At 41.8% G+C, this 24,087-nt stretch overlaps 1 protein-coding gene across 1 annotated transcript; it reads left to right on the forward strand.

Annotated features, from left to right (window-relative positions):
- Positions 1-860: 860 nt before the first annotated feature.
- On the forward strand, positions 861-21,805 carry LOC129698020 (E3 ubiquitin/ISG15 ligase TRIM25-like). The gene is made up of 6 exons (XM_055636839.1): positions 861-1,449; positions 3,890-3,985; positions 7,007-7,240; positions 7,534-7,556; positions 15,948-16,096; positions 20,256-21,805. The coding sequence occupies exons 1-6, from the start codon at positions 886-888 to the stop codon at positions 20,792-20,794; spliced, it is 1,605 nt and encodes a 534-aa protein (XP_055492814.1). The 5' UTR covers positions 861-885; the 3' UTR covers positions 20,795-21,805.
- The last annotated feature ends 2,282 nt before the right edge of the window (positions 21,806-24,087 follow it).

A 24,087-nucleotide genomic window follows, 5' to 3' on the forward strand; every position in this document is an offset into this window, starting at 1 on the left:
ATACCACCAGATTCAGGAACAGCTTCTTCAGTCCGAAGAAGGGTCTCGACCCAAAACGTTGCCTATTTCCTTCGCTCCATAGATACTGCCTCACCCGCTGAGTTTCTCCAGCATTTTTGTCTACCTTCGATTTTCCAGCATCTGCAGTTCCTTCTTAAACAGCTTCTTTCCCACTGTTATCAAATTGCTGAACTATTCTCCCAATAAGCTAGGAGTTAGGGTGTAGTTCTGATCTTCCCAATTACCTCATTGCGGACATTGGACCTTTTCTCTGGAACTGTAACATTACAATATTTAAAGCTATATTCTGTACTATGGTATTTTTCTCTTTTCCACTACCTGTTGTACAGGTGTACAGTATGATTGCACTTGTGTATAGTAAGATCTGGCATGATTGGATAGCACACAAAAGCTTTTCACTGTATCTCAGTACATGTGACAATAAAAAAACAATACTAATATCTTCAGAAACTTTTCGAAGATTATTACTCTTGCATCTTTTTATTAACATTTCCCTGCATGTTTTAAAAACTGCACGATCAACAATCCTAGATTTTATGTCATAGCACACTACATTTAATTAAAACAAATATCAATTATTTATTGAGTTGAATCTTCCAACTGCTGACTGTATGTAAATAGAGATGGACAACTGTAGACTAAACCATTCTCTTTGGAGGAATGCATCTGTAATATAATTCTTGTAATCTATGATACATCTACAAATTTGTATATTTTTAAAGAAATATTTACAATTATAAAGAAAAAGCAGTTGAAACATAACTACATTTTCCGATATGTACAAGTAATTTGGGGTGCGGAGAAATGGTTTATCCCATGAGCATATAAATAGTGGGTTTCTCTCCATTTTGTTATAGGGTCACTATGGCTGGATATCTGAGACAGGCCAATGGTTACAAAGATGAAGTTACTTGTTCTATTTGCCTGCAGGTGTTTTCCTATCCAGTGACTTTAAACTGTAATCACAGCTTCTGCCTCAAATGCATCCAAGATCACCTGAAGCACAAGCTGCCCGCTGATAATTATATCTGCCCAGAATGTCGTGCCGAGTTCGTTGAAAAGCCAAGATTGCTTAAAAATCCTCAGCTCATCGCAAAAGTCGAAAACCTATCAAAATCACAGGAAAGGAAAACAGTCTGTGACTACTGTTTTGACGAGCCAGTGCCGGCGGCGATGAGCTGCATCCAGTGCGAGACTTTCTTTTGTGTAACCCACCTTCGACCACACAGTGAAAGAGCATCGTTGAAGGATCATGTTTTGGTCGACCCCATGGAAGCAGTGTTTCTGCAGAAATGTGAAGATCACAAGGAAATCCTAAAGCTTTATTGCAAGCAAGACCGTGTAAGCATCTGCAGTCTTTGCAGCATTATGGGGAAGCACAGGAACCACTCGATCTTGACCATAGAAGAAGCAAAAAAGGAAATCCAGGTGAGTATGATGTAAGGTAACGTAATTGAGACGGGTTTAGCACACAGCACAGAAACAGGCCCTTCTGCCCATAATGTCTGTGCCAAACATAATGCCAAGACCAACTCTTATCTACCTGCACGTAATCCATATCCCTCCATACCCTGCATATCCATGAGCCTATCCAAAAGCCCCTTAAATGTCACTATTATATCTGCCTCCACGCCATCCCTGGCAATGCAAACCCAGGCATCCAACACCCTTTATGTTAAAAAAAACTGGCCCCGCACATCTCCTTTAACCTTTTCCCCTCTCACCTTAAAACTATGCTCTCTAGTCTTTGATTTTCCATCCTGAGAAAAAGGTTCTGACTGGCTATTTTCTCTGTGCCTCTCATAATTTTATATACTTCTATCAGGTCTCCCCTCAACCTTCGACATTCTAGAGAAAGCAATCCATGTCAGAGATGCTGCCTGACCCACTGATTTGCTCAAGAACTTTGTGTCTATCTTTGCAGTTTATCTATGTGCAGTTCCTTCCCACACAGCAAGCCTGCCCAACTTCACCATGTAGCTAATACCCCCAAATATAGGCATAATTCTGGCAAACGGCGCTCTATTGCTGCACCATTGTGCAAAGGTTGGTTACACAGGAACAGGCTGTGGCTTTCAGTCCGTCACTGTCAGGCCAGGTCTGCAACCCTTACCACTATTCAATTAGATGACACCAAATCTCTGTGTTAACTGCATTTACTGATTATTCTCTTTTAAGTTTATACTTTACTATCTTTACCCTAAATCCATCAGTCTTCTACCGCACTTCAGCTGAGTGATATTGTGTTAGAAAAAGCTTTTTGAAACAATGCCTAAATTATATTCTCCAGTCCTGAATTTTACTCACCGGATGCAATTATCTATCTACCCTTCAAATGGCTTTATTTCAAATATATCTGTCAGATTATTCCTGAACCTATTGGAAATACAAAACAAGTTTGTGTATTTTCTCTTTGAAATTTTACTCTTTCAGATTCTGCTAAGCCAGTCTGTACCCTTCCAAGATCAATGTATCTCTTTCCTGAGGTTCAAAAGTGAAATTAATCCTCTGCATGGAACATGATTAAAGTTCCAAACAAAGGTTTTCGCAAATACTTTGAACAAAATGACTTTAAGGCCAAATATGTTCAAATAGAGAAACATAGGAAGTGGAAGTTAGAAAAATAACAAGCAATATAAACAAAAATGAAGCAATAAAACAGGGCGTCAAAAGTAAGGGGTTATTAATATTGCCAAATGCCTTTCTGTATATTCCTGAGTTGCATATGCAGCTAATGTGGAACAGTGCAACTCAATTTTGCAAGCAGCTCAAGGTGTGTAAATTCAACCATTGAATGACATTTCAGAAAGATTGGCACCCACGGTGCTCGAAAAACATAGAAATACATATCCAATTACTGTGACATTCTCATTTATTTCCCAATTCATGAGAATCAGGAGAGTTGATTTAAAAAAAAAGTATTTTGTATTACTCCTTGTCTCATTCCCTTGAGCCCAGCATTATTTTTATTCTGAATGGTAGGTGCTTCAGATCAATTGTAAAGCCAAACTAGTTTTCAAGCTGTAAGCAATCTGGCCTCAAACATTTATGATTGTTTTTTTTATTGTATATATGAGACCAATTAAGGCATTGAAATGTATTAATTATTTTCCCATGCAAACCACCTCCTCCTCCTCCACAGTCAAGAATTCAAACCGTACAGTATAAGTCACCAGTATAGTTTGATGAATTCATCGAGTATGTTACAACCTTAACTAAATATGGAACTTAACAAATTATGGAAAGGAAAGGTTTAGAAGAATATGGGGCAAACGTGGGCAGGTGGGAGCAGCATAGATGGTGCATCTAGTTCGGCGTGTATGACTCTATGACAAGCTGAAGATATTATAGGATGCATTTCCTTAGCATAGGGCAGTACAGTGGCGTAGTGCTAGAGCTGCTGCCTTAGCACCAGAGACCCGGGTTTAATGCTGACTATGGGTGCTGTCTGCATGGACTTTGTACATTCTCCTTGCAACCTCGTGGGTTTTCTCCGAGTGCTCCTTTTTCCTCCCAAAGGCGTACAGGTTTGTGGGTTAATTGGCTTCTGTAAATTATAAATTGTCCGTAGTGTGTAGGATAGTGTTAGTGTATGGGGTGATCACTGGTCAGCACAGACTCGGTGAGCCGAAGGGTTTGTTTCCACGCTGTATCTCTAAAGTCTAAAGTAAAATCTGAAGGAGCACAAACCATTTTTTACCACTAACTAAATGCTTTTTTTGAAAATCTCTTCTAAGATTCTGCACTTCATGAGGGCATCATTGTAAAGCAATTGTCTTTTGTTGAGACAATATAATACTACTCAGGATTTGCATCAATATCAGGTTGTAATGAGTGCGGTCATTAATTTTCTTTGTGTTCTTATCAGCTGACTTTCACAGAAAATATGAAACAGCTTAATCTAAAGAGGACAAAAGCAGAAGAGGCTGTCAAACGACTACGGGAGCTAAATTGCCATGTGTTAGTAAGTGTTCAGTTGAAAAGTAATTGTATTTTTATAATTTTTGGTCATTCATAACTTGTTTTTAAATCATCAAGATGAAGCAAAAACATAACTTTTTGAAGAAGATTGGATTTGAGTACATTTTACATTTAAATGTTCAACTAAGATAACATTATTGGACATTGTAGCCGCTTTATCTCTATAATACTAAAACTCCTTCTTTGTGTGTGTGTGTGTGTGTGTGTGTGTGTGTGTGTGTGTGTGTGTGTGTGTGTATATATATATATATACCCAATCTATGCCTCTCATAATTTTATATACTTCTATCAGGTCTAAGAGATTAAGAGACAAAAAAAAACAGAACAATCAAATTCTTTGCTTCTTACCTCAACCTCTGTCTGATCACCAGGAAACCAATAACCAGTCTATCCGACCTCTCCTTTTACAAAAAGCCCCAAATCAAGCACATTATAGTAAACATATTTTACGCCCACCATAGCGTCCACAACCTTCTTGTAATGGAGTGATCAGAACTGCACGCAATACCCCAAATACAGCCTAAACAAAGTTCCATAGTTCATGTCATAGGAGCAGAAATTGGCCATTCAGCCAATCGATCCTATTCAATCATGGCTGATCTATCCGTCCCTCTCAACCCATTTTCCTGCCTCTCCTCATAACCCTGATACCCTTACTAATCAAGAATCTGTCAATCTCTGCATTAAAAATACTCAATGATTTGGCTGCCACAACAGTGTGTGGCGATGAATTCCACGGATTCAACAACCTCTGACTAAAGAAATTCCTCTTCGTCACCTTTTTATTTTATTCTGAGTCTGTGCCTTTTGGTCCTACACTCTCCCGCTAGTGGAAACATCCCCTCCACATCCGTTCTATTCACTATCTGGTAGATTGCAATGAGGTCCCCTATCATTTTTCTAAACTCCAGCGAGTACAGGCCCACAGCTGTCATACGCTCATCATACATTAACACAATAATGCGTGGGATCATTCTCGTAAACCTCCTCTGGACCCTTTCCAATGCCAGCACATCCCTCCTGAGATATGGGGCCCAAACTGCTCGCAAATGCAGTCTGATCAGCGCATTACTAAGCATTACATCCGTTTTTATATTCTGCTAGAACAAGTGCAGACCCGTTGTGCCTGCTCCCCCAATGTGATTCCACCACTCATCCGTTCCCCTAACGCAAGCCGTTCCTCCAACGCATAATTCCACCAGTCACCCATAGCCCACAACTGCACAGGCGTAGCTCATTTCTCCTCATCTCCCAGCACTCCCTCTTCCTCCTCTTCACTCTCCCTCTTCAATCCCTAGAGAGGAAGGGGGAGTAGAGAGGGAGGGGTGGAATCTTTTTCGCAGGAGAAATGTCAAGGACTAGGGGGGGGGGGGGGGGGGGGGGGGGGGGGGGGAGAGTAGTGGGTGCCTGGAACGGGCAGCCAGGGGTGGTGGTGGAGGCAGATACGATAGTGGAATTTAAGAGACTGTTGGATAGCTACATGTATAAGTAGGCAATGGCGGGATATGTATCATGTGCAGGCAGTAGAGATTTATTTAACTTGGCATCATGTTCAGTGCAGACATTGTGGGCCATAGAGCCTGTTCCTGTGCTGTACTATTCTATGTTTTATTAGAGGAGCATATATGGTGGTCAGGACATGTATAAGGTCAGCTACCATTGAGTGTTAAAGGATTATTAAGGTTAGAAGAAGCTTAAGAAATCACTATTGAATCATGAGTTGCTTTATCCCTTTAAACTATGAATGCAGAATATGTCATTGTTTAACACTTACTTTTATTAAAAAGTGGAGAATATATTGAAAACTGGTCCAGAAACATCTATTGGACTGGGGATGGATTGAGTAGATTGCTTGAGAGGCCCTGGTTCTATCAAGAGTGTCACATAATGTAAGGTGACAACTGCGGTGCCATTGTATGATGGACAAGAAACTCAATGGCATTGAATTTAATTTCATTAATCCCAACACTAAATTGCCAAGCCAGATTAATCACAATATTATCATACAATTCTAAAGGTTGATTCTAATGCATTTGTCTTGCCTTTTGTTCCTGCTCTAAAATAAAATTGAGAATTGGATGAGTCTGGTTGATTAATTATGTGGAAAGTAACTGCATTTGCTAGTTTAAACCAAAGATAGACACAAAAAAACTGGAGTAACTCAGCGGGACAGGCAGCATCTCTGGAGAGAAGGACTTGGTGATGTTTCTGACTAGTTAGGGATAAGGAAAACGAGAGCCCGTCCCGTTGAGTTAAGGGCCTGTCCCACGATGCGAGTTCACCCAAGAGCTCTCCCGAGTTTAAAAAAAAATCAAACTCGTGGTAAGTACGTAGAATGTTAGTAGTGGGTACGTCGGAGCTCGTGGATGTCTCATCACGGCTCGTAATGCTAACGCCAGGCTCTCGGGAAACGCAGAGACTCGTGAAGTTTTTTCAACATTGTGAAAAATTTCCAAAAGTCAAAAAATACTCGTGATGAGGTACCACGAGTTTGATTTTTTTTAAACTCGGGAGAGCTCTTGGGTGAACTCGCATCGTGGGACAGGCCCTTTACTCCAGCTTTTTGTGTCTGTCTTCTGGTTGATTAATTGATTGATTGAATGATTGAAACAGGTCCACTGCATCCTCGCTGACCATTGATCACCCATTCACACCAATTCTACATCATCTCACTTATTCACCTTGACCTTGGGTGCTGTCTGTGTGGAGTTTGCATGTTCTCCCTGTGACCGCATGCATTTCCTTCGGGTGCTCCGGTTTCCTCCCGCATTTCAAAGATATGTATGTGAGTTTGTAAGTTATTGTCCTCTGTAAGTTGCCCCTATTTTGTAAGGAGTGGATGAATAAGTGGAATAGCATAGAACTAGTGTGAACGGGTGATTGATGGTTGGCGTTTACTCGGCCGGCCAAAAGGCCTGTTTCCATGCTGAATGTTTTAAAAATCTGGTTATTTATGAGTAAGAAAACTGAAATGTTGTCCTTTTTGGATTATCAATTCATGTAGGGTGCATATTCTGGATATCTGGAGAAGGCTGTGCAGCATTATAAGGGAATTAAAGCCCTTGTTGAAGATGACGAACAGCAGACTTTGCAGTTCATTGAAGCCGATCGACAGGCTGCCACAGTGTACGTTGAAACACAGACCAAAGACTGGCTGGAAGAGCTAGATGATATAAAAAGAGCCATTCTGCACATAAACACCATATTAAATCAAAGTGATTCATTCAGATTTTTAAAGGTAACTTTGAGGAGTCTGTTTTCGCTTTGACGCCAACTTATGGATAATAAAGACTCAGTGAGTCAGGCAGCATCCCTGGATAACATGGATAGGTGAAGTTTCGGGTCTGAAATGTCACCTATTCATGTTCTCCAAGAATGCAGCCTGATCCGCTGACTTTCTCCAGCACTTTGTGTCTTTGTTTCATAAACCAGAATTTACAGTTCCTTGTTTCTATATCTTAATAGATAATGTTCTTTTTCAATTTTCAATTTATTGGAGAGAAAATTAAACTCTTTGTTTTTTTCTTCTAGGGAGCAAACTGCAATGAACATCGGTAAGAAATTCATTACATCTAATAGTTTTACCAAATACAGTTAAAGAGTCTGCACAATCCAAAGTCCACTTTTCTGCCACGTCATAGAGTCATACAGCGTGGAAAAGGGCTGTCCATCTCGTCCATGCCAATCAAGATGCCCTATCTAAGCTAGTCTCATTTTCCTATAAAGGCATTTGGCCTATAAACCTTTCCTATTCATGTACCGGTCCAAGTGTCTTTTAAATGTTGTTATCGTGCCTCCCTCAACTACCTCCTCTGGCAGCTTGTTCCATATAACAGCTGCTATTTAGTACAATTTACTAAATAGAATGGTGAATTGTAGGTTTGCTTCAAGTTCATTCAGGACAATCTCATGGTAGTTCTGGAGACACAAGGAACGACAGATGCAGGTTTATAAAAAGAGACTTCAAGGTCTGGAGTAACTCAGCAGGTCAGGCAGCATTTCTGGAGAACATGGGCAGGTGACGTTTCCAGTATGAAGAAAGGTCCTGACCCGAAACATCAGCTATCTATATTCTCTAGAGATGTTCCTTACCCACTGAGCTGCATCCCCTCACTCCGTGTCCCATTGTACTTCTGCCAGCCTTTTTTGATTAATTTTATTTCCTCCATGTAGCAATAGAATCATAATGGAAACTATTTGGCCTATTGTGTCCCATCAGCTCTCAACAGGGCAGTTCAGTCAAATCCATTCCCCCATCCCATCCCCGTAGTCCTGCAAGTTTATTTCAATTCAACGATCCATTCAATTTAGCGAAACAAGGAACTTCAGATGTTGGGATCTTGAGCAAAACAAAGAGGGTGATGCAATTTTGCTGTTGCATCCTTTTTACTTTCAAAAGGTATTTGCTTTAACAAAATCTTCACAGGCTTGATGAGGGAAAGGGGAATGTTTTTCTAAAAACTTAATGATTCAATGAGAAATGTATGGGGATGCTAAACAAAGTTCTGGAGGAACAAGCGTGTTTCAGGTCAGGACCTTTATTCAGATCTATTAAATGTACTCCAAAATCATTGATCATCTCTCCTTTATCACTAATAGGCAGCGAGTTGTCATCATTACCATGTGAGGCATAAAACAAATGCTTTTCTCTTCAACCTCTATCTCAAATCTGTGTCCTCTAATCCTTGTATCCCACCTGTTATCTACCATTTTCTATCTTGTTCACCTCTCTCAAATGTCTCCTCAATATCTCCTTAACAGGAAGCATTTGAGGCAGGTTCTTAAAATGAATCTTAAAATGGGATTATCAAATAAACAGTAGAGTACGGACAGGACAAAAAGAAATAGGAGCAGAGATTGGTAATTTCCATTCTCTTGCCTGACCCACCAATCAATATAATCACGGCTAATCTTTCCAAGGCCTTCTCTTCTCTTCTGTGCCAGCTCCTCATTGTTCTCAGTTCCGTGATCTTTCTAAAACACTCCACCAGAAATCAGGATTGAACTTGGGTCGCTGGATCTGTGAGGCAGCAGATCTCCAAGCTGCACCACTATGCTGCCCCTTATCCTGATAGGTTTGAGAGAATAGAGAGAAATCTGTTTTGAAAGGGCCATGTCTAGTAAGTACTTTGTCAAATGAACCTAGGATCAGTGAAATTCCTTTTATACTTAAGTACAAGAGTAGAAGAATAATAAATTGCACAGAGGCAGTACACAAGAGTTGCTACATTTCCCGTGCCATCTACACTTCAAAGTTCAAAGTGTAGATTCTTAACTTGGCCGAACAGGCCCATAGGTGGCGGCACTAGGTCGGAGTTGCAGGGGTCGGGCCTGACCAGATGAACAATAAGGGTAGGACGTAGAGTGTGAATGGTTGCACCATTGGAAGCATTGAGGAACAAAGGGATCTTGATGTCCATGTGCATAGATTGTTCAAGATGGCAGTGCAGGCAGATTGGGTAGTGAAATAGAGAGATGGGATGCATGATTTTATTCAGCCAGGGCATAGAATAGGAGAGCACGGAGGTCTTGGTAAAACATTCTAAAACCTTGATTAGGCATAGCTGGAATGTTTTGTGCATTTCCAATCAAGGGTCTCAAGAAGGATCCCGATGCGAAAAGTCGTCTATCCATGTTCTCCAGTGATGTTACTTGACCTGCTGAGTTACTCCAGCACTTTGTGTCTTTTTCTGTAATCTGGCACCTCCTCGTGTCTACAGATTGCTGGAGATATTTACGGCAAAGAACTTGAAGCTCTCGACCATTTCCACTTTGTCACTATAGAGTCCTAGAGTTATACAGCACGGAAACAGGCCCTTCAGCCCAACTAACCCATATTGCCCAAAATGCCCCATCTAATCTATACACGCTGATTGGGGAATGAACTCAACAGTTCCTCAGTCACTCATTCTTGACTCTTTCCCATTGTTTGCTTGAAAATATCATGCACTCGTGACCATGCTCAGGAACATAATTACAGCAGCTCTATTGTAAACAGATGTGGATTAATTGCATTCACAGCATGCATTTGCCAATATTGCCAACTAATACTTACACTTTGCGGGTTGTCTGACGGAGCTAATGACTGCAAAAAAAAATAAAACCATGGTGTTCAGAATACATTTTTCTTTCTAAACTATATAAGCATCACTGGTAGCTGATAGAGCTGCTGCCTCACAGCCCCAGAGACCAGAGTTCGATTCTGACTAAATTAAAGCCTTCACATCCATCCTGTAATGGGGCGAACAGAACTGTGCAATACATAAAATGCAGCCTAATGAAAGTCCTATAAAGCTGCATTTGCCCACATTTGACCCACATCCATTCATAGTCATAGAATGATATAGTGTGGAAACAGGCCCTTTGGCCCAACTTGCCTACACTGGCCAACATGTCCCAACTACACTCTCTCTCTAGCTACCCATTCCCCCCTTATGTATTTATAAAGTCTTTTAGGATTGTCCTTATTGCTACCCGCTAGAGCTATATCCTGGCCTCCTTTTGCCCTTCTGATTTCCTTTTTCAGTTTACTCGTCAGTTCCCAAAACTCCCCCAGGGATGCACTTGATCCCAGCTGCCTATACCTATCCCATGCACCCTCCTTATTTTTGACCAATGCCCCAATTTCCCTCATCAGCCAAGCTTCCTTACCTTTGCCTGCTTTGACCTTCACTCTAACAGGAACGTACATATCCTGAACTGTTGTCAGCACACTTTTAACCTTTCCTGTCTTCTCCCTGTAACCTTTGATGCCCTTACTAAACAAACCTATCCAGTGACATCGAGGGATAGCCCAATTAAACAAATTTAATTGATCTTCTCATGAAAGATTAACTTTGGCCAGTTTCAGGCTTCTATAAAATTCTCTTACACACTCAGTTGGCAAAATGTTCTGTTGGAATTTACTCAATGTCCTCGTCCCATTTGCCCAGTAAACCTTCTCAATCCATGTTTATGCCACAATATCTTTCAAATATTGTTATAGTACCTGCCTTAACTAAATCCTCTGGCAGCTTATTCTGTCTGAGTGAAAAAGTATCCCAACTTTCCCTATCCATGTTCCTGTCCAAATGAGCTGTAGAGCTGCTTCCTTGCAGCGCCGGAGATCTGGGTTCAATCCTGACCTTGGATGCAAGTCTGTGTGGAGTTTGCACGTTGTCACTGTGGTGCGTATGTTTCCTCTGGATGTTCCAGTTTGCTCCTATATCCCAAAAGACATACACACCTTAGTAGGCTAGTTGGCTCTTGGTCAATTGTGTGTAGGTGACCGGCAAAATCAAAACCATGAGACACAGGAGCAGATTACGCCATTCGGCCCATCGTGTCTGCACTGCCATTTGTTCATGGCTGATCTATTTTCACTCTCAACCCCATTCTTCTGCCTTCTCCCTGTAATCTTTGATGCCCTTACTAATTAATCAATTTTCACGAAAACAAAATTCCAATGACGGCCTCCACATCTGTTGCAATGAATTACACAGATTCCCCACCCTCTGACAGAAAAAACATTTCCTGATCTGAGTTGATGAGAATGGAGGGAAATAAAAAAATTGAATTAATGTAGGATTAACGTAAAGGAATGGTTGATGGTCAGCAGGGACTCGGCGGGAGGACCTGTTTCCATGCAATATCTCTCTTTGAATATGACCCTACAAATCCATGCCCTTATGAAACTAAACCATACCTCCTCCATACGAAATATTGAAACAAGTGTGTAGGCTTAGAAATTGAAGGATTTTCTTGCAATATGTCTTGTGCACCACAAGCCTGTAATGTTATCTTGAGCAGGGGAATGGGACTGAGAAATTAAGTATCTCTACAAAATTAAATGAATTGAGATTAATAAAAGCAACAAAAAAAAATAGTTGTCTGAAAGAAGACAACAAATCAATCAAAACGTAAAATCAAACATATGACACCTGAATCCTGTCAACCACAAAAATCAATTAAAGTATCTTTTTGAAATCTTCTTGGTGGAATGGAGTACATTTTATTGGGATAAATTAAAAGTGACATCACTATAGTTTCAAAGAAGACGGATCTACCCAAATTTTTCTTTCAAAAATAAATACATGTATAATTATACATTAAAACTAAATTAAAATTGTATAGTTTAATCAAATCAAGAAACTAATTCAATAAACAGTCACTAATGAATGAAGATATCAGGTGAAACTCAGTGGATCAGGCAGCATCTATGGAGGGAAATGTCAGGTGACATTTCAGGTCTGGACTCTTTACAGAGCCTTTTCAGACTGTTCCTTTCTTCCCTCTATACAAAAGAGTCCTTACCCAAAAGTTTGTTTGTCCATTTCGAGTCGGGACCCTTCTTTAAACCATTTCCTCACTAATTCCATCTTGTCTTCAAGGTCCAATGGCACATTATTGACCTCGGTACTGTGATATTCCTTTTCTGCATTAAAAGTCTTATTGTGATATTCCTTTTCTGCATTAAAAGGCCCAATCGCACTTTAGTACAAAAGTGTAAGATTACACTGAGGCAGTACACAAGAGTCGCCAAGTTTATGGCACCATCTTTTATGACGCAAGTCCCAAGGTTAAAATGCAGAGGCTCAACTCGGTTTCAAAAGTAGGTCAATGGGAAAGCAAAAAAAGTGGGCCTTATTTAGCAGTGAAATTCATACAAATGTCTTCCTTTAAGTGAACAGGTCTTGATTACATAGAAACATAGAAACATAGAAATTAGGTGCAGGAGTAGGCCATTCGGCCCTTCGAGCCTGCACCGCCATTTAATTTGATCTTGGCTGATCATCCAACTCAGTATCCCGTACCTGCCTTCTCTCCATAAGCCACAAAAAGTGGGCCTCAACTACCCTTGTAGCAGAGAGTTCCAGAATTCACCACTCTCTGTGTGAAAAAACAATGTAAAGGATTTCCCCCTTATTAAGCTGTAAGTCCCCAACATCGGGAACAATCTTCCTGCATCTAGTCTGTCCAACCCCTTAAGAATTTTGTAAGTTTCTATAAGATCCCCTCTCAATCTCCTAAATTCTAGAGAGTATAAACCAAGTCTATCCAGTCTTTCTTCATAAGACAGTCCTGACATCCCATTACACAGGCAGGTTTATTAAAGTAGAAAACACGGTGAAATTGTGCTATTTTGCACTTGGCCTATGTTTCTCTCTAGTGTCAAAAGACCACCATAAGCAGTTGTAGAGTTAGAAAGGAAGGGGATTCAGGTGAGAACGTGTATTAAATAGTTTAAGAAAAGGCACAAAGCGTTGGAGTAACTCAGTGGTTCAAGCAGCATCTCTGGAGGACATGGATAGGTGATATATTGTTTTGGGCCGGGAAAAAAGCTGGAAGAGACATGGGGCAGGAAAAGGCCTGGTGAGTTATAGTTGGATATCATCTAGTCAATGTAGGGCAGTTTTTAATAATGCATTTGCAGTTTGTAAGTTCACGCTGTCTGGTTCCTGTCTGTCTGGAACATAGCTCTCTTTGTGCATGGTTTTACTGATGTGACAAGCTCTCTCCCAGCTGCTAAATGTTTAATTGTTTTGCCATAGTGTATATTCTTTGAACCTTATTTGACACTATGCTGAGTTCTCGAGTCATAGAGTCATAGTCATACAGTGTGGAAACAGGCCCTTCGTCACAACTTGCCCATGCTGATCAACATGCCCCATTTAATTGAGACTCACTGCCTGCATTTGGCCTATATCCCTTTAAGCCTATCCATGTACCTGTCCAAATATTTGTTCAATGTTGTGATGGTACCCGCCTCAAATACCTCCTCTCGCAACTCGTTTGATTTACTTACAATCTTTTGTGTAAAAATGGTATTCCTCAAGTTCCTTTTGTCTTTCCTCCCTCACCTTAAACCTACCTGGTATCAAACAAATTCAATCAGAGACTACCCCTACAGGTATCTCACACCACCCTCTCATCCAGATAGATTGAACACTTTATAACCTTAAGGTAATTCACGTGTTCTCCCGAGTTTTACCCTGATTCGAACTCGGAGAAAATCCGTAGCGGGTTCGTAGGAGTTTGTGGATGTCTCGTAACGGCTCGTAATGCTAACGGTAGGTACTCAGGTAACTCGTGACGTTTTTTCATCCCTGCAAAAAATGTCCACGTGTAAAAAAATACTCGTGATGAAAAAAATGGTTACTTTTTATGCCTACTGTTAGCATTACGAGCCGCTACGAGGCATCCACAAACTCCTAGGGACCTGCTACGGGCATTCTCCGAGTTCGAATCAGGGGAAATCACGGGAGAACTCGTGAATTACCTCGTACAATGGGACAAGGGCTTTAGTGTGACATGGAGCAGCATTGGTTCATTTAACAAAAGCAGTCATAAGTCACTGAGAGAAGTGAATGAATGAATGAATGAATGAACAAATTATATTTTATCGTCACATAAAGTATCATTCATTCATTCACAGTGAATTAAGTCAAGAGACACATAAGTCAGGAGATACAAGAAAATAGAGTCTTGAGCAAAACATAAGTCATACAGGGTCATACAGGCAGCATCTGTGGAGGGTATGGACAGGCAACATTTCAGGTCAGGACCTGTCCACAGACACAAACCAAGGTGAAGTTTAGAATGTTGTATATTCCTCCCTCTGGCTTTACGTTTCACTCTTCTCTCCCTATGGGACCCCTTTCATCTCTAGCCTTTGCCACTCATTTCACCCAACTGCCAATCAGATTCTCCCACTCCTGCATCATGTCCATAGGAGCAGAATTAAATCATTCAGCCCATCGAGTCTACTCTGCCATTCTATCATGGCTGATCTATCACCCAATTACATGCTAGGTTTGTCCCACCTCTCTTTTCCAGCTTTCCCCCCCCCCCCCCCCCCCCCCCCCCCCCCCCCCCCCCCCACCCCCTATAATCAGCTTGACCTCTATATCACCCCTCAGCCTCCTGCACTCCAAGGAATAAAGTCCTAGTCTGCCCAACCTCTCCCCATAGCTCAGCTCCTGATGACCTGGCAACATCCTCTGAAAAGCTTGCATTTCATATTGGGCCGTGAGCAACCAATGCCATTATAGGTTTTGCACAATTAATATTCCTAGCACATACCTAGAGTGCAGACTTCACCTCTTTTTAGCTGCAGAAACAGGTGGAAAAATGGAAGATGGAGTTTAATCCGAGCAAGTGCAAGGTGTTGCACTTTGGGAGGTCAGATGTTCGGGGGAAATATACAATTAATGGCATGACCCTGAACAGCAGTGATGTGCAATGGGATCTTGGGGTTCAAATCTATAGCTCCCTATAGTGGCATTTCAGGACTGGACATCGACTACCAGAGTCAGAATGTCACAATGCAGCTTGTAGGACTTTGATTTGGACACATTTAGAATATTGTGTGCAGTTCTGGTCATCCCATTACAGGAAGTATATAGAGACTTAGGAAAAGGTGCAATGGAGGTTTACCAGAATGTTGCCTGGATTAGGGGGTATTAGCTACAAGGAGAGGTAGGAGTTTGGATTGTCTCTCTGGAACGCTAGAGGTTGCGGTAACAGAAGCATATAAAATTATGACAGGTACATAGATAAGCTAGATGCTCAGTACCTTTTTCTCAGGATGGAAAATCAAATACTACAAAGCAGAGCCTTAAGATGAGAGAGGCATAGTTTAAAGGAGATTTCATGGTGATTTCTTTTAATTTTTAACACAGAAGGTTGTGAGTGCCTGGAACATGCTGCTGAATGTGGTGGTGGAGGCTGATATGGTAGTGAGATTTAACATGCTTTTGGATAGACACTTGGATATGCAAAGAATGGAGGGATATGGATTATGCACAGGTCGACAAGAGATGGCCTTGGCATCATGTTCGGCATGTACTGTTCTATGTATTGTATATAACTTACACACTGGGTACTTGGTGAGTTGGGTGACGTTCAATTTCTAACTGTATCTACTTTTCACTGTAACGTTTTATATATGTTAATTTTTTTTGTAGCATTAATTCCTTGCTGAATAATCAGATGCCGGATATTCATGACATTGTAATTGATGATGGAAAACTTTCTTCTTTGATGAAGACAATTAGCAAATTCTCCAACAGTTTGTCCAAGAATGACATTTCTGTCAGAAAAGCTCTCCTGGCATGTGAGTCTGAGCATTTTCATTTGCGGTCGGGCAAACCTCCTAACTCTTAAACAATTTAAACATTTATATTTCTGTAATATAATGTTAAGGGGAATTTGAAAGAAAATACAGTAATGAAAGTGAGATATTATTGGGTGACACAGTGGTGTAATGGGTAGAGCTGCTGCCTCACAGTGCCAGAGACCTAGGTTTGATCATGACCTCAGGTCCAGCCTGTGTGGAGTTTGCACGTTCTTTCCGTGACTGCATGGGTTTCCTCCAGCTGCTCCAATTTCCTCCTACATCCCAAAGACATGCGGGTTTGTAGATTGTTGAAACAAGGAGCTGCAGATGTTGGTTTATACCGAGGATAGACACAAAGTGCTGGAGAAACTCAGTGAATCAGGTAGCATCTCTGGAGAAATTGGATGTGTTAGACCCGACACGAAACGTCACCTATCCTCTTTCTGCAGAGATACTGCCTGACTCATTGAGTTGCTGCAGTATATTGCGTCTATTCCGGGTGCATAGATTAATTGTCCTCTATAAATTGCTCCCAGTGTTTATGATCTAGTGTAAATGGGTGATCAATGATCGGCATGGACTCAGTAGGCCAACGAGTCTGTTTCCATACATACAGTATCTTTCAATGATAGTAGTTTTTCAATATGAATATCTGCAGTCTGAAGACATGACTTCTGAACTTCACAAAGCCACCTGCTACCTCAATGAACCCTGGATCGGGGATATTATCATGGAGAGGTTGAACAACCTTGAATTGTTTTCTCTGGAACATCAGTCTGAGGGTAGCCCTGATAGAAGTATATAAAATTATGAGAGGCATTGATATGGTAGACAGTCAGAACCTTATTCCCAAGGTGGAAATGTCAAAGATATGAGTGCGTAACTTTAAAACAAAACCTTAAGACGAGGGGCATTATTTTCTTCTATATGGGGGTTGGTGAGTGCCAGGAACTTGTAGCCACGGGTGGAGGCTATTACGATAGTGGCATTTAAAAGGCTTTTAGATAAGCACATGGAAATGTAGAGAATGGAAATATATGGATCATGTGCAGGTAGACAAGATTAATTTATCTTGGCATCATGTTCGAGAAGGACATTGTGGGCCAAAGGGAATGTTCCTGTACTGTACTGTTCCAGGTCCTATGTTATGTGTAATATGTTATACTGGGAGTTATGGTTCAATAGGTGGATAAGGGTTTCCAACAGTTAGAAGTTGGGCTGAAGAGCACTTAACACTAGTGACATTTTTACAATTTTAGCAATGCTAATTAACCTACAAACCTGTACGTCATTGGAGTGTGGGAGGAAACCAGAGCACCCGTGAAACACCAACCAATTATTTCAGTCAAAACCTCATTATTCAACAAAGACTATATGTTCATATTTCATTTTAAAGCTTTGTGGATAGTAGCAATAATTCACAGTAATGAAATGTCAGCAATAAATTTCTAGTGTTACATGAATATATCATTCATCATTGGCGTGGGGTGCATTATCATAAGATGTTCAGAGGTCTTCCATCTCTACTCAAATAACAAAAGCACATCTTTTCAGTAATATTTGAGATTTATTTCTTTTTGGGTGTCAATACCTTTACATAGAATGCAGAACATAGAACAGGACAGCATAAGAACAGGCCCTTCGACCCACAATGTCTGTGCCTAACATAATGCAAACATCAAATCTTATCTGCCTGCACATGATCCATATCCCTCCTTATATATCCATGTGCCTATCCAAATATCTCTGAAATGCCACTGTCATACAGGTGCACAACCTTTTATCCGACGATCCAAATAACGAAAAGCTCCGAATAGCGACATTTTTTCGGTCCTTGAAGAAAGGTCCTTGAAAACGTTCACCGAGGGTGGCCCACAGAGGTGACAGCGGAACCTCCGGTCGGTCCTCGAAGAAAGGGGAACTAAATCCCCATTCATAAAAGAGAAGGTGAGGGTATATTGCGCGGGAGGGTTAATAATTGACAATCTGCTGCTGCCTGCCCGCTGAGTTATAAAGTTCCCACGGTAGACTCACGATACACAGTGTATCGTGAGTCTTGCATGAGAACTTTTTAACTCAGCGGGCAGGCAGCAGCAAATTGTCGCTCCCTTAAGTTTCACCCCACCTACACCCCTCTGCTTCCCGGCCATGTGTGTGACCCCTTCCCTCCCCTCTCCAGCTCCCCGCCCATTGCACCGGCGCGGGGGCTTTGCACTGTCTTCACGTCGGAGCCAGTGCCAATCACCGGAGACGTCAGGACCAATGGGACACCGACCCCCAGGCCCACTGCAAGCACGGAGATCCCAGAGACCCACAGCCAGCAGCAGCCCAGCCCCGTTCCAACTCCAGAGGAACACGCTCCCCGTAGGGACAGAAGCTGATGGTGTGCAAGGTACGTCTTGGTCTTGAGGTTGCGGATGAGGGGGCGCAGCTCGGGCTGTGACGTCTCCGGCCACCCCCTGTACAGGAGGTGAGACTGGGAACTGTGGGGTTGTTTGCAGTTGCAGAGGGAGGGGGCAAGGGCGGTACAGTTCCCAGTCTCAGCTCCATTCCAGGGGGGCGACCGGAGACGTCAGGACCAACGGGACACCGACTGCAAGCACGGAGATCCCAGAGACTCACAGCCAGCAGCAACTCTAGCCCAGCCCCGCTCCAACTCCAGAGGAACCCGGGTTGCGGATGAGGGGGCGCAGCTCGGGCTGTGGGCGAACTGCCACTTGTCGCTGTAGCGGCGCATCGGGGAGCGGGTTCCTGTTGGTCCCGACGTCTCCGGCCATCCCCCTGGACAGGAGCTGAGAGACGTCAGGACCACCAGAAGCCGCTCCCCGATGCGCCGCTACAGCGACAAGTGGCAGTTCGCCCACAGCCCGAGCTGCGCCCCCTCATTGGGACACCGACCCCCAGGCCCACTGCAAGCACGGAGATCCCAGAGACTCACAGCCAGCAACAACTCTAGCCCAGCCCCGCTCCAACTCCAGAGGAACCCGGGTTGCGGATGAGGGGGCGCAGCTCGGGCTGTGGGCGAACTGCCACTTGTCGCCGTAGCGGCCCATCGGGGAGCGGATTCCTCTGGAGTTGGAGGGACAGGGAGACACAGCGGCTTTTGAGAATGGTGGGCAATCACTTCCAAAGTTCTGCCCACACAGTCAGTACACCTCTCCTACACTTGTCTCCCGCACTAAGATTATCTCGCAGAGAATGATCCCAGCCTAACCCTCCCTATTCTCTCCTATTCTGCAAGAAAAAACTACATTGAAGACTCAAACTCGCGATCGAGTAACTGCCGGGATTGAGGCGCAAACTCGCGACCTTGCGGATATGAGCCGAGCACTCTACCACTGAGCCAGCCGTTAAAATCTACGCTAAAAATCTTCCATTCCGAAAGCCGAAAAATTCTGAATTACGAAAAGTGCCTGGTCCCAAGGCTTTCGGATAAAAGGTTGTGCACCTGTATCTGCCCACCAACATGTATTCCAGACACTGACCCACCCTCTGTGTAAAATAACTTGGCCCGCACATCTCCTTTAAATTTTGCCACTCTCACTTTAAAGCTATGTCCTCTAGTATTTGATTTTTCCATCTGGGGGAAAAAGCTCTGACTGTCTACCCTATTTATGCCTTCCTACCCTATTAACGCTTATTTTGAGATCTCTTCCATTGACATTCACAGCTTGTGTAGAGGAGATATATGCAATGACAAAGTGAGAACTATGTGAACGCTCCTGATCTGCCTCCAGGAAGGTCTTGGCTCTATTTATCACAGAGACTGAAATAGCAAACTCCCTATATGGAAAGTTGTGATGCTCATCTTTGATACTTAGCTGGTACCATATCTAGGATAAACAAGAAGCTTTGTCAACTCAAAAGCTAAACTTGTACCTGTCCTCTTAGGATATCCAAAATGTTTAACAGTTGGGCTCAAAAGAAACTGCAAATGCAGGAATTTTGAGAAAAATGCAAAGTGCTGGAGGAACTCGATGGGTCGGGCAGCATCTGTAGAGGGAATGGACAGATAATGTTTCTTTGAGTTTTTTACCATAATATATTTTATTTGGTATTTTGTTTATGAACAGGAATTATAGAATAATATGGTGTTATTGAATATATTTGTTTGTAAGCATTTAGGTTGGATAATCTTTTTTTTTCCAATATACAGATGCAACCACTATTACTCTTGATCCTGTAACTGCAAATGAAAACCTTATCCTTTCTGAAGACCGGACCATCGTACGCTACACAGATGAAGTCATAAAGGCTCCGTACAGCCCCAAACGATTTGATGACACTTTATATGTGCTTGGATCTCAAGGTTTTACATTTGGCTACCACTACTGGGAGGTGGTGGTGAACAACAAGACTGACTGGGAGATTGGAGTTGCTTACTCGTCCATACCGAGAAAAGGCAAATGTTGGTTGGGTCGCAACAATGTATCGTGGTCTCTCGAATGTAGTTGTGACCAATGTACGGCATGGCATAACAACATAGCACTAAAAGTTAACGTCAAGGGAAAACTGAACCGGGTTGGAGTTTATTTGAATTACACGGGGGGAATGCTTGTATTTTATGATGCTGAGAAAATGGCAGTTTTAGTTTCCTTTTATCATAAATTTATGGAAGCTCTTTACCCCATTCTGAATCCCTGCAACAGCAAAGGGGGAAATTTTGCCCCTCTGACTGTTTTACAGCTGAAATGAATCAGCCAGATCTAGGCAACAAATGTGTTTTTTCAAGTCGAGAGTGTTGAATTGTCATGTGTACTGACAATAGAACAATTACATTTTTTGAAAATTAGATTTTATACATATAGTTTCCAAGTTAGAATTAAAGAAACAGTGGCAAGAAAAAGAGATAGTGGCACTTAGAGTCTCACATGCAGTTCTGGTTGCGCAATTACCGACAGGTATGATGTGGAACTTTGGAAAAGGTGCAGAGTGCTGCTGGATTGCAGGTTATTATAGGGAGAGGTGGATTGTTTACTCTGGGATGCCAGAGGTTGAGGGGAGATCTGATAGAAATATATAAAATTATGACGCATAGATAAGGTAGACAGTAAGAGCCATTTTCACAGGATGGACAAGATCAAATACAAGAGAGGATAGCTTTAAGGTGAGAGGGGCAAAGTTTAAAGAAGATGTGCAGGCAAGTCATTTTTTGCACGGGGTGGTAGGTGCCTGGAACATGCAGCCAGGGATTGTGGCTCTAGGCTGATACAATAGTGGTGTTTGAGGGACTTTTAGATAGGCACATGGATATGCAGGGAGAGGGATATGGATTATGTGCGGGTGGATAAGAGTTGATCTTGGCAAAGTCCAAGAAGAAGGGCAAAGAAATGGCAGATGGAATTCAATCTGAACAAGTGAGATGTTGCATTTAGGAGGTCAAATGCAAGGATAAAATATATAATTAATTGGCCGAAGTGCATGTTCTTGTGCTGTACTGATCTGCGTTCTATGTAAAACTCCAAAGGCCATAAAACCCTATGGTATTGCACCATAACTGACACTTGTTTTGAGTGAGGTAGTTCAGTGTTGCAGATGTATATAAAATGTGGAATGTATTGGATTATGATTGAGCAAAGAATGATGTTGTACTTTTACATTTCTTTGGGGTAGAATTGTTTTATTAAACTCATTGCTATTTGGAAACTATTTCTATTTGAAATGTATGTTTATGCCAGCAAAATAAAGGGCCATGTTTGCAGCCGAGTCAAATATGAATAATTATTCATTCATTATAAACAACACTTACATAATGGTTCATTTAGAAATAGATCTGGGATCACACAAAGGGAACACGAAGGATTATAATTTGGAACAATAAATTGTAATGAACGATTTTTATTGTGGTGTCTCATTATACGTAATTTATTCTTTCTTCTATTTCACCATGAAAATAACAGTTCCATAATGAACAGCAAAAGAGGCGAAAAAACAGAGGGGCAAAAATACTAAATTCAATACGTACAAACAAAATAAAGTCCACACCGAGTGTAAACTAATATTAGACCAGCTTCTGAGAACTTTTACTAGAATCATCTTTGTAGCAATATAATATTTTACGTGGTCAGTGTAGTGGCACAAGGAACCGCACATGCTGGTTTACAAAAAGAGACACAAAGTGCTGGAGTAACTCAGCAGCATCCCTGAAATAATTCATGTCAGGCAGCATCCCTGAAAGAATTCTAAAGAAGGGTTCTGACCTGAAATGTTACCCATTCATTCTCTCCAGAGATGCTGCCTGTCCCGCCGAGTTACTCCAGCATTATGTATCTTTCCTAAATCTTCTTTGCACTTTCCAGCTTAATGGCATCTTTTCAGCAGTGGGGCAATCAAAATGGAGCACAATTCAGTCATTTAGTGAACAATTATGGAACAGATATATTGCATTTTCATACATTGGCAAACTCATTAATCTGGTTCCAACAAGGAGGATGTTGCACTTTGTATACGGGGCAGTACGATGACAGCAGGCAGAGCCGCTGCCACATAGCGCCAAAAACCCAGTTTCAAACACGACCTCAGGTCCTGTCTGTATGGAGCTTGCACACTCCCCTGATGTTTCTTTCCACATCCCAAAGACACAGGGGTTTGCAGGTTAATTGGCCTCTGTAAATTGCCCCTAGTGTATAAGGATGAGAATGTGAGATAACATAGAACTAGTGCAAACAGGTGATCAATGGCCAGTGTGGACTCAGTGGGCTGCAGGGTCTATTTTCATGTTAAATCTCTAAACTAAAAGAACTGTCCTTGTTGGAACCAGATGAATGAGTTTGCCAATGTATGAAAATACAATATATCATTATAAACACAAAGTGTTGGAGTAATTCAGCAGGCCAGGCAGCAGCATCTCTGGAGAAAAAGGATGGGTGACATTTCAGGTCAGGACCCTTCTTCAGATCTGCATCATCTACTTCAGACTGTCTGAAAAAGGGTATCAACCCAAAACTTCACCCATCCTTTTTCTCCAGAGATACTGCCTGACCCACTGAGTTACTCCAGCACTTTGTGTCTATCTTTGATATAAACCAGCATCTACAGTTCTTTGTTTTTATAGTCCTACAATACCTCAAATCACGTGACCGACATTTCTGAATTGTAGAAACACTTGTTACTGTACACCAAGGTTCCACAAGGATAAATGAGATAAGCAACCCATTATGAGGTTGTTTTACAGTGCCTGATGTATATAGTCTAATAAAAACAGGAAAATTATGTTTGCTCACGAACCTCCTCATTCATGATAGCAGTCCAGGGAGGGGTAACTGAAATATTTGTCCAGTCAGTCAAGGGCTCCAAATAATATATAGACTGGGTTCCCAAAACACAGAGCCTGCAATTATCAGCCTTAAATAGAAGGTGTACACCACTAATGCACTGCTCATTAACACTGGCATTGAACAACTCAACCAATGGTCCTAAAAAAATCACTGCAAGCTATTCACTGATATTTAAAATATATATATATATATTCTGGGGCTTTAAAGGAAGCCCGCAAAGTCCCTCTAAAAATAGATACAAAGTGCTGAAGTAATTCAACGGGTCAGGCAGCATCTCTGGAGCAAAAGGATGGGAGTCGTTTCAGGTCAGGATCCCTCTCCAGACATCCCCCATAGTCCCCCCTAAACTCCAATTAATTGATTGAACCAGAGCACCCTGTGGAAACCCATGCGGTTAAAGGGAGAGCATGTAAACTCCACACAGACAGCACGCAAGATCAGGATTAAACCCGGGTCTCTGGCACTGTGAGGCAGTGGTTCTATCAGCTGCGCCATAGTGCAACTCAATGTTCTGATATGCCTGGGCTAAATTAATTTTATGTGAGTTTTATGCAAAAGAGAATTTGCACATAGGTCTAATTTCTACACATGTTTGATTTTGTATTCACAATGTAATCTCAAAATGGTTTTCAAAGGATTCTAATGATAAAATAGGGATATGAGTCACAAAATAAAGGTAAACTGTACTTTGCCAGAAAATGAATCATCCTC

This window comes from Leucoraja erinacea, chromosome 6 (genome assembly GCF_028641065.1).
Source record: "Leucoraja erinacea ecotype New England chromosome 6, Leri_hhj_1, whole genome shotgun sequence".
Lineage (NCBI taxonomy): Eukaryota > Metazoa > Chordata > Chondrichthyes > Rajiformes > Rajidae > Leucoraja > Leucoraja erinaceus.

Bases quoted from the DNA above. Each gene is read 5' to 3' on its own strand.
- LOC129698020 (XM_055636839.1), top strand. From the start codon at position 886: ATGGCTGGATATCTGAGACAGGCCAATGGTTACAAAGATGAAGTTACT. The intron at 7,557-15,947 runs GTAAGAAATTCA...TTTTTTTTGTAG, and splicing joins GCAAACTGCAATGAACATCG to CATTAATTCCTTGCTGAATA. The intron at 16,097-20,255 runs GTGAGTCTGAGC...TCCAATATACAG, and splicing joins CAGAAAAGCTCTCCTGGCAT to ATGCAACCACTATTACTCTT.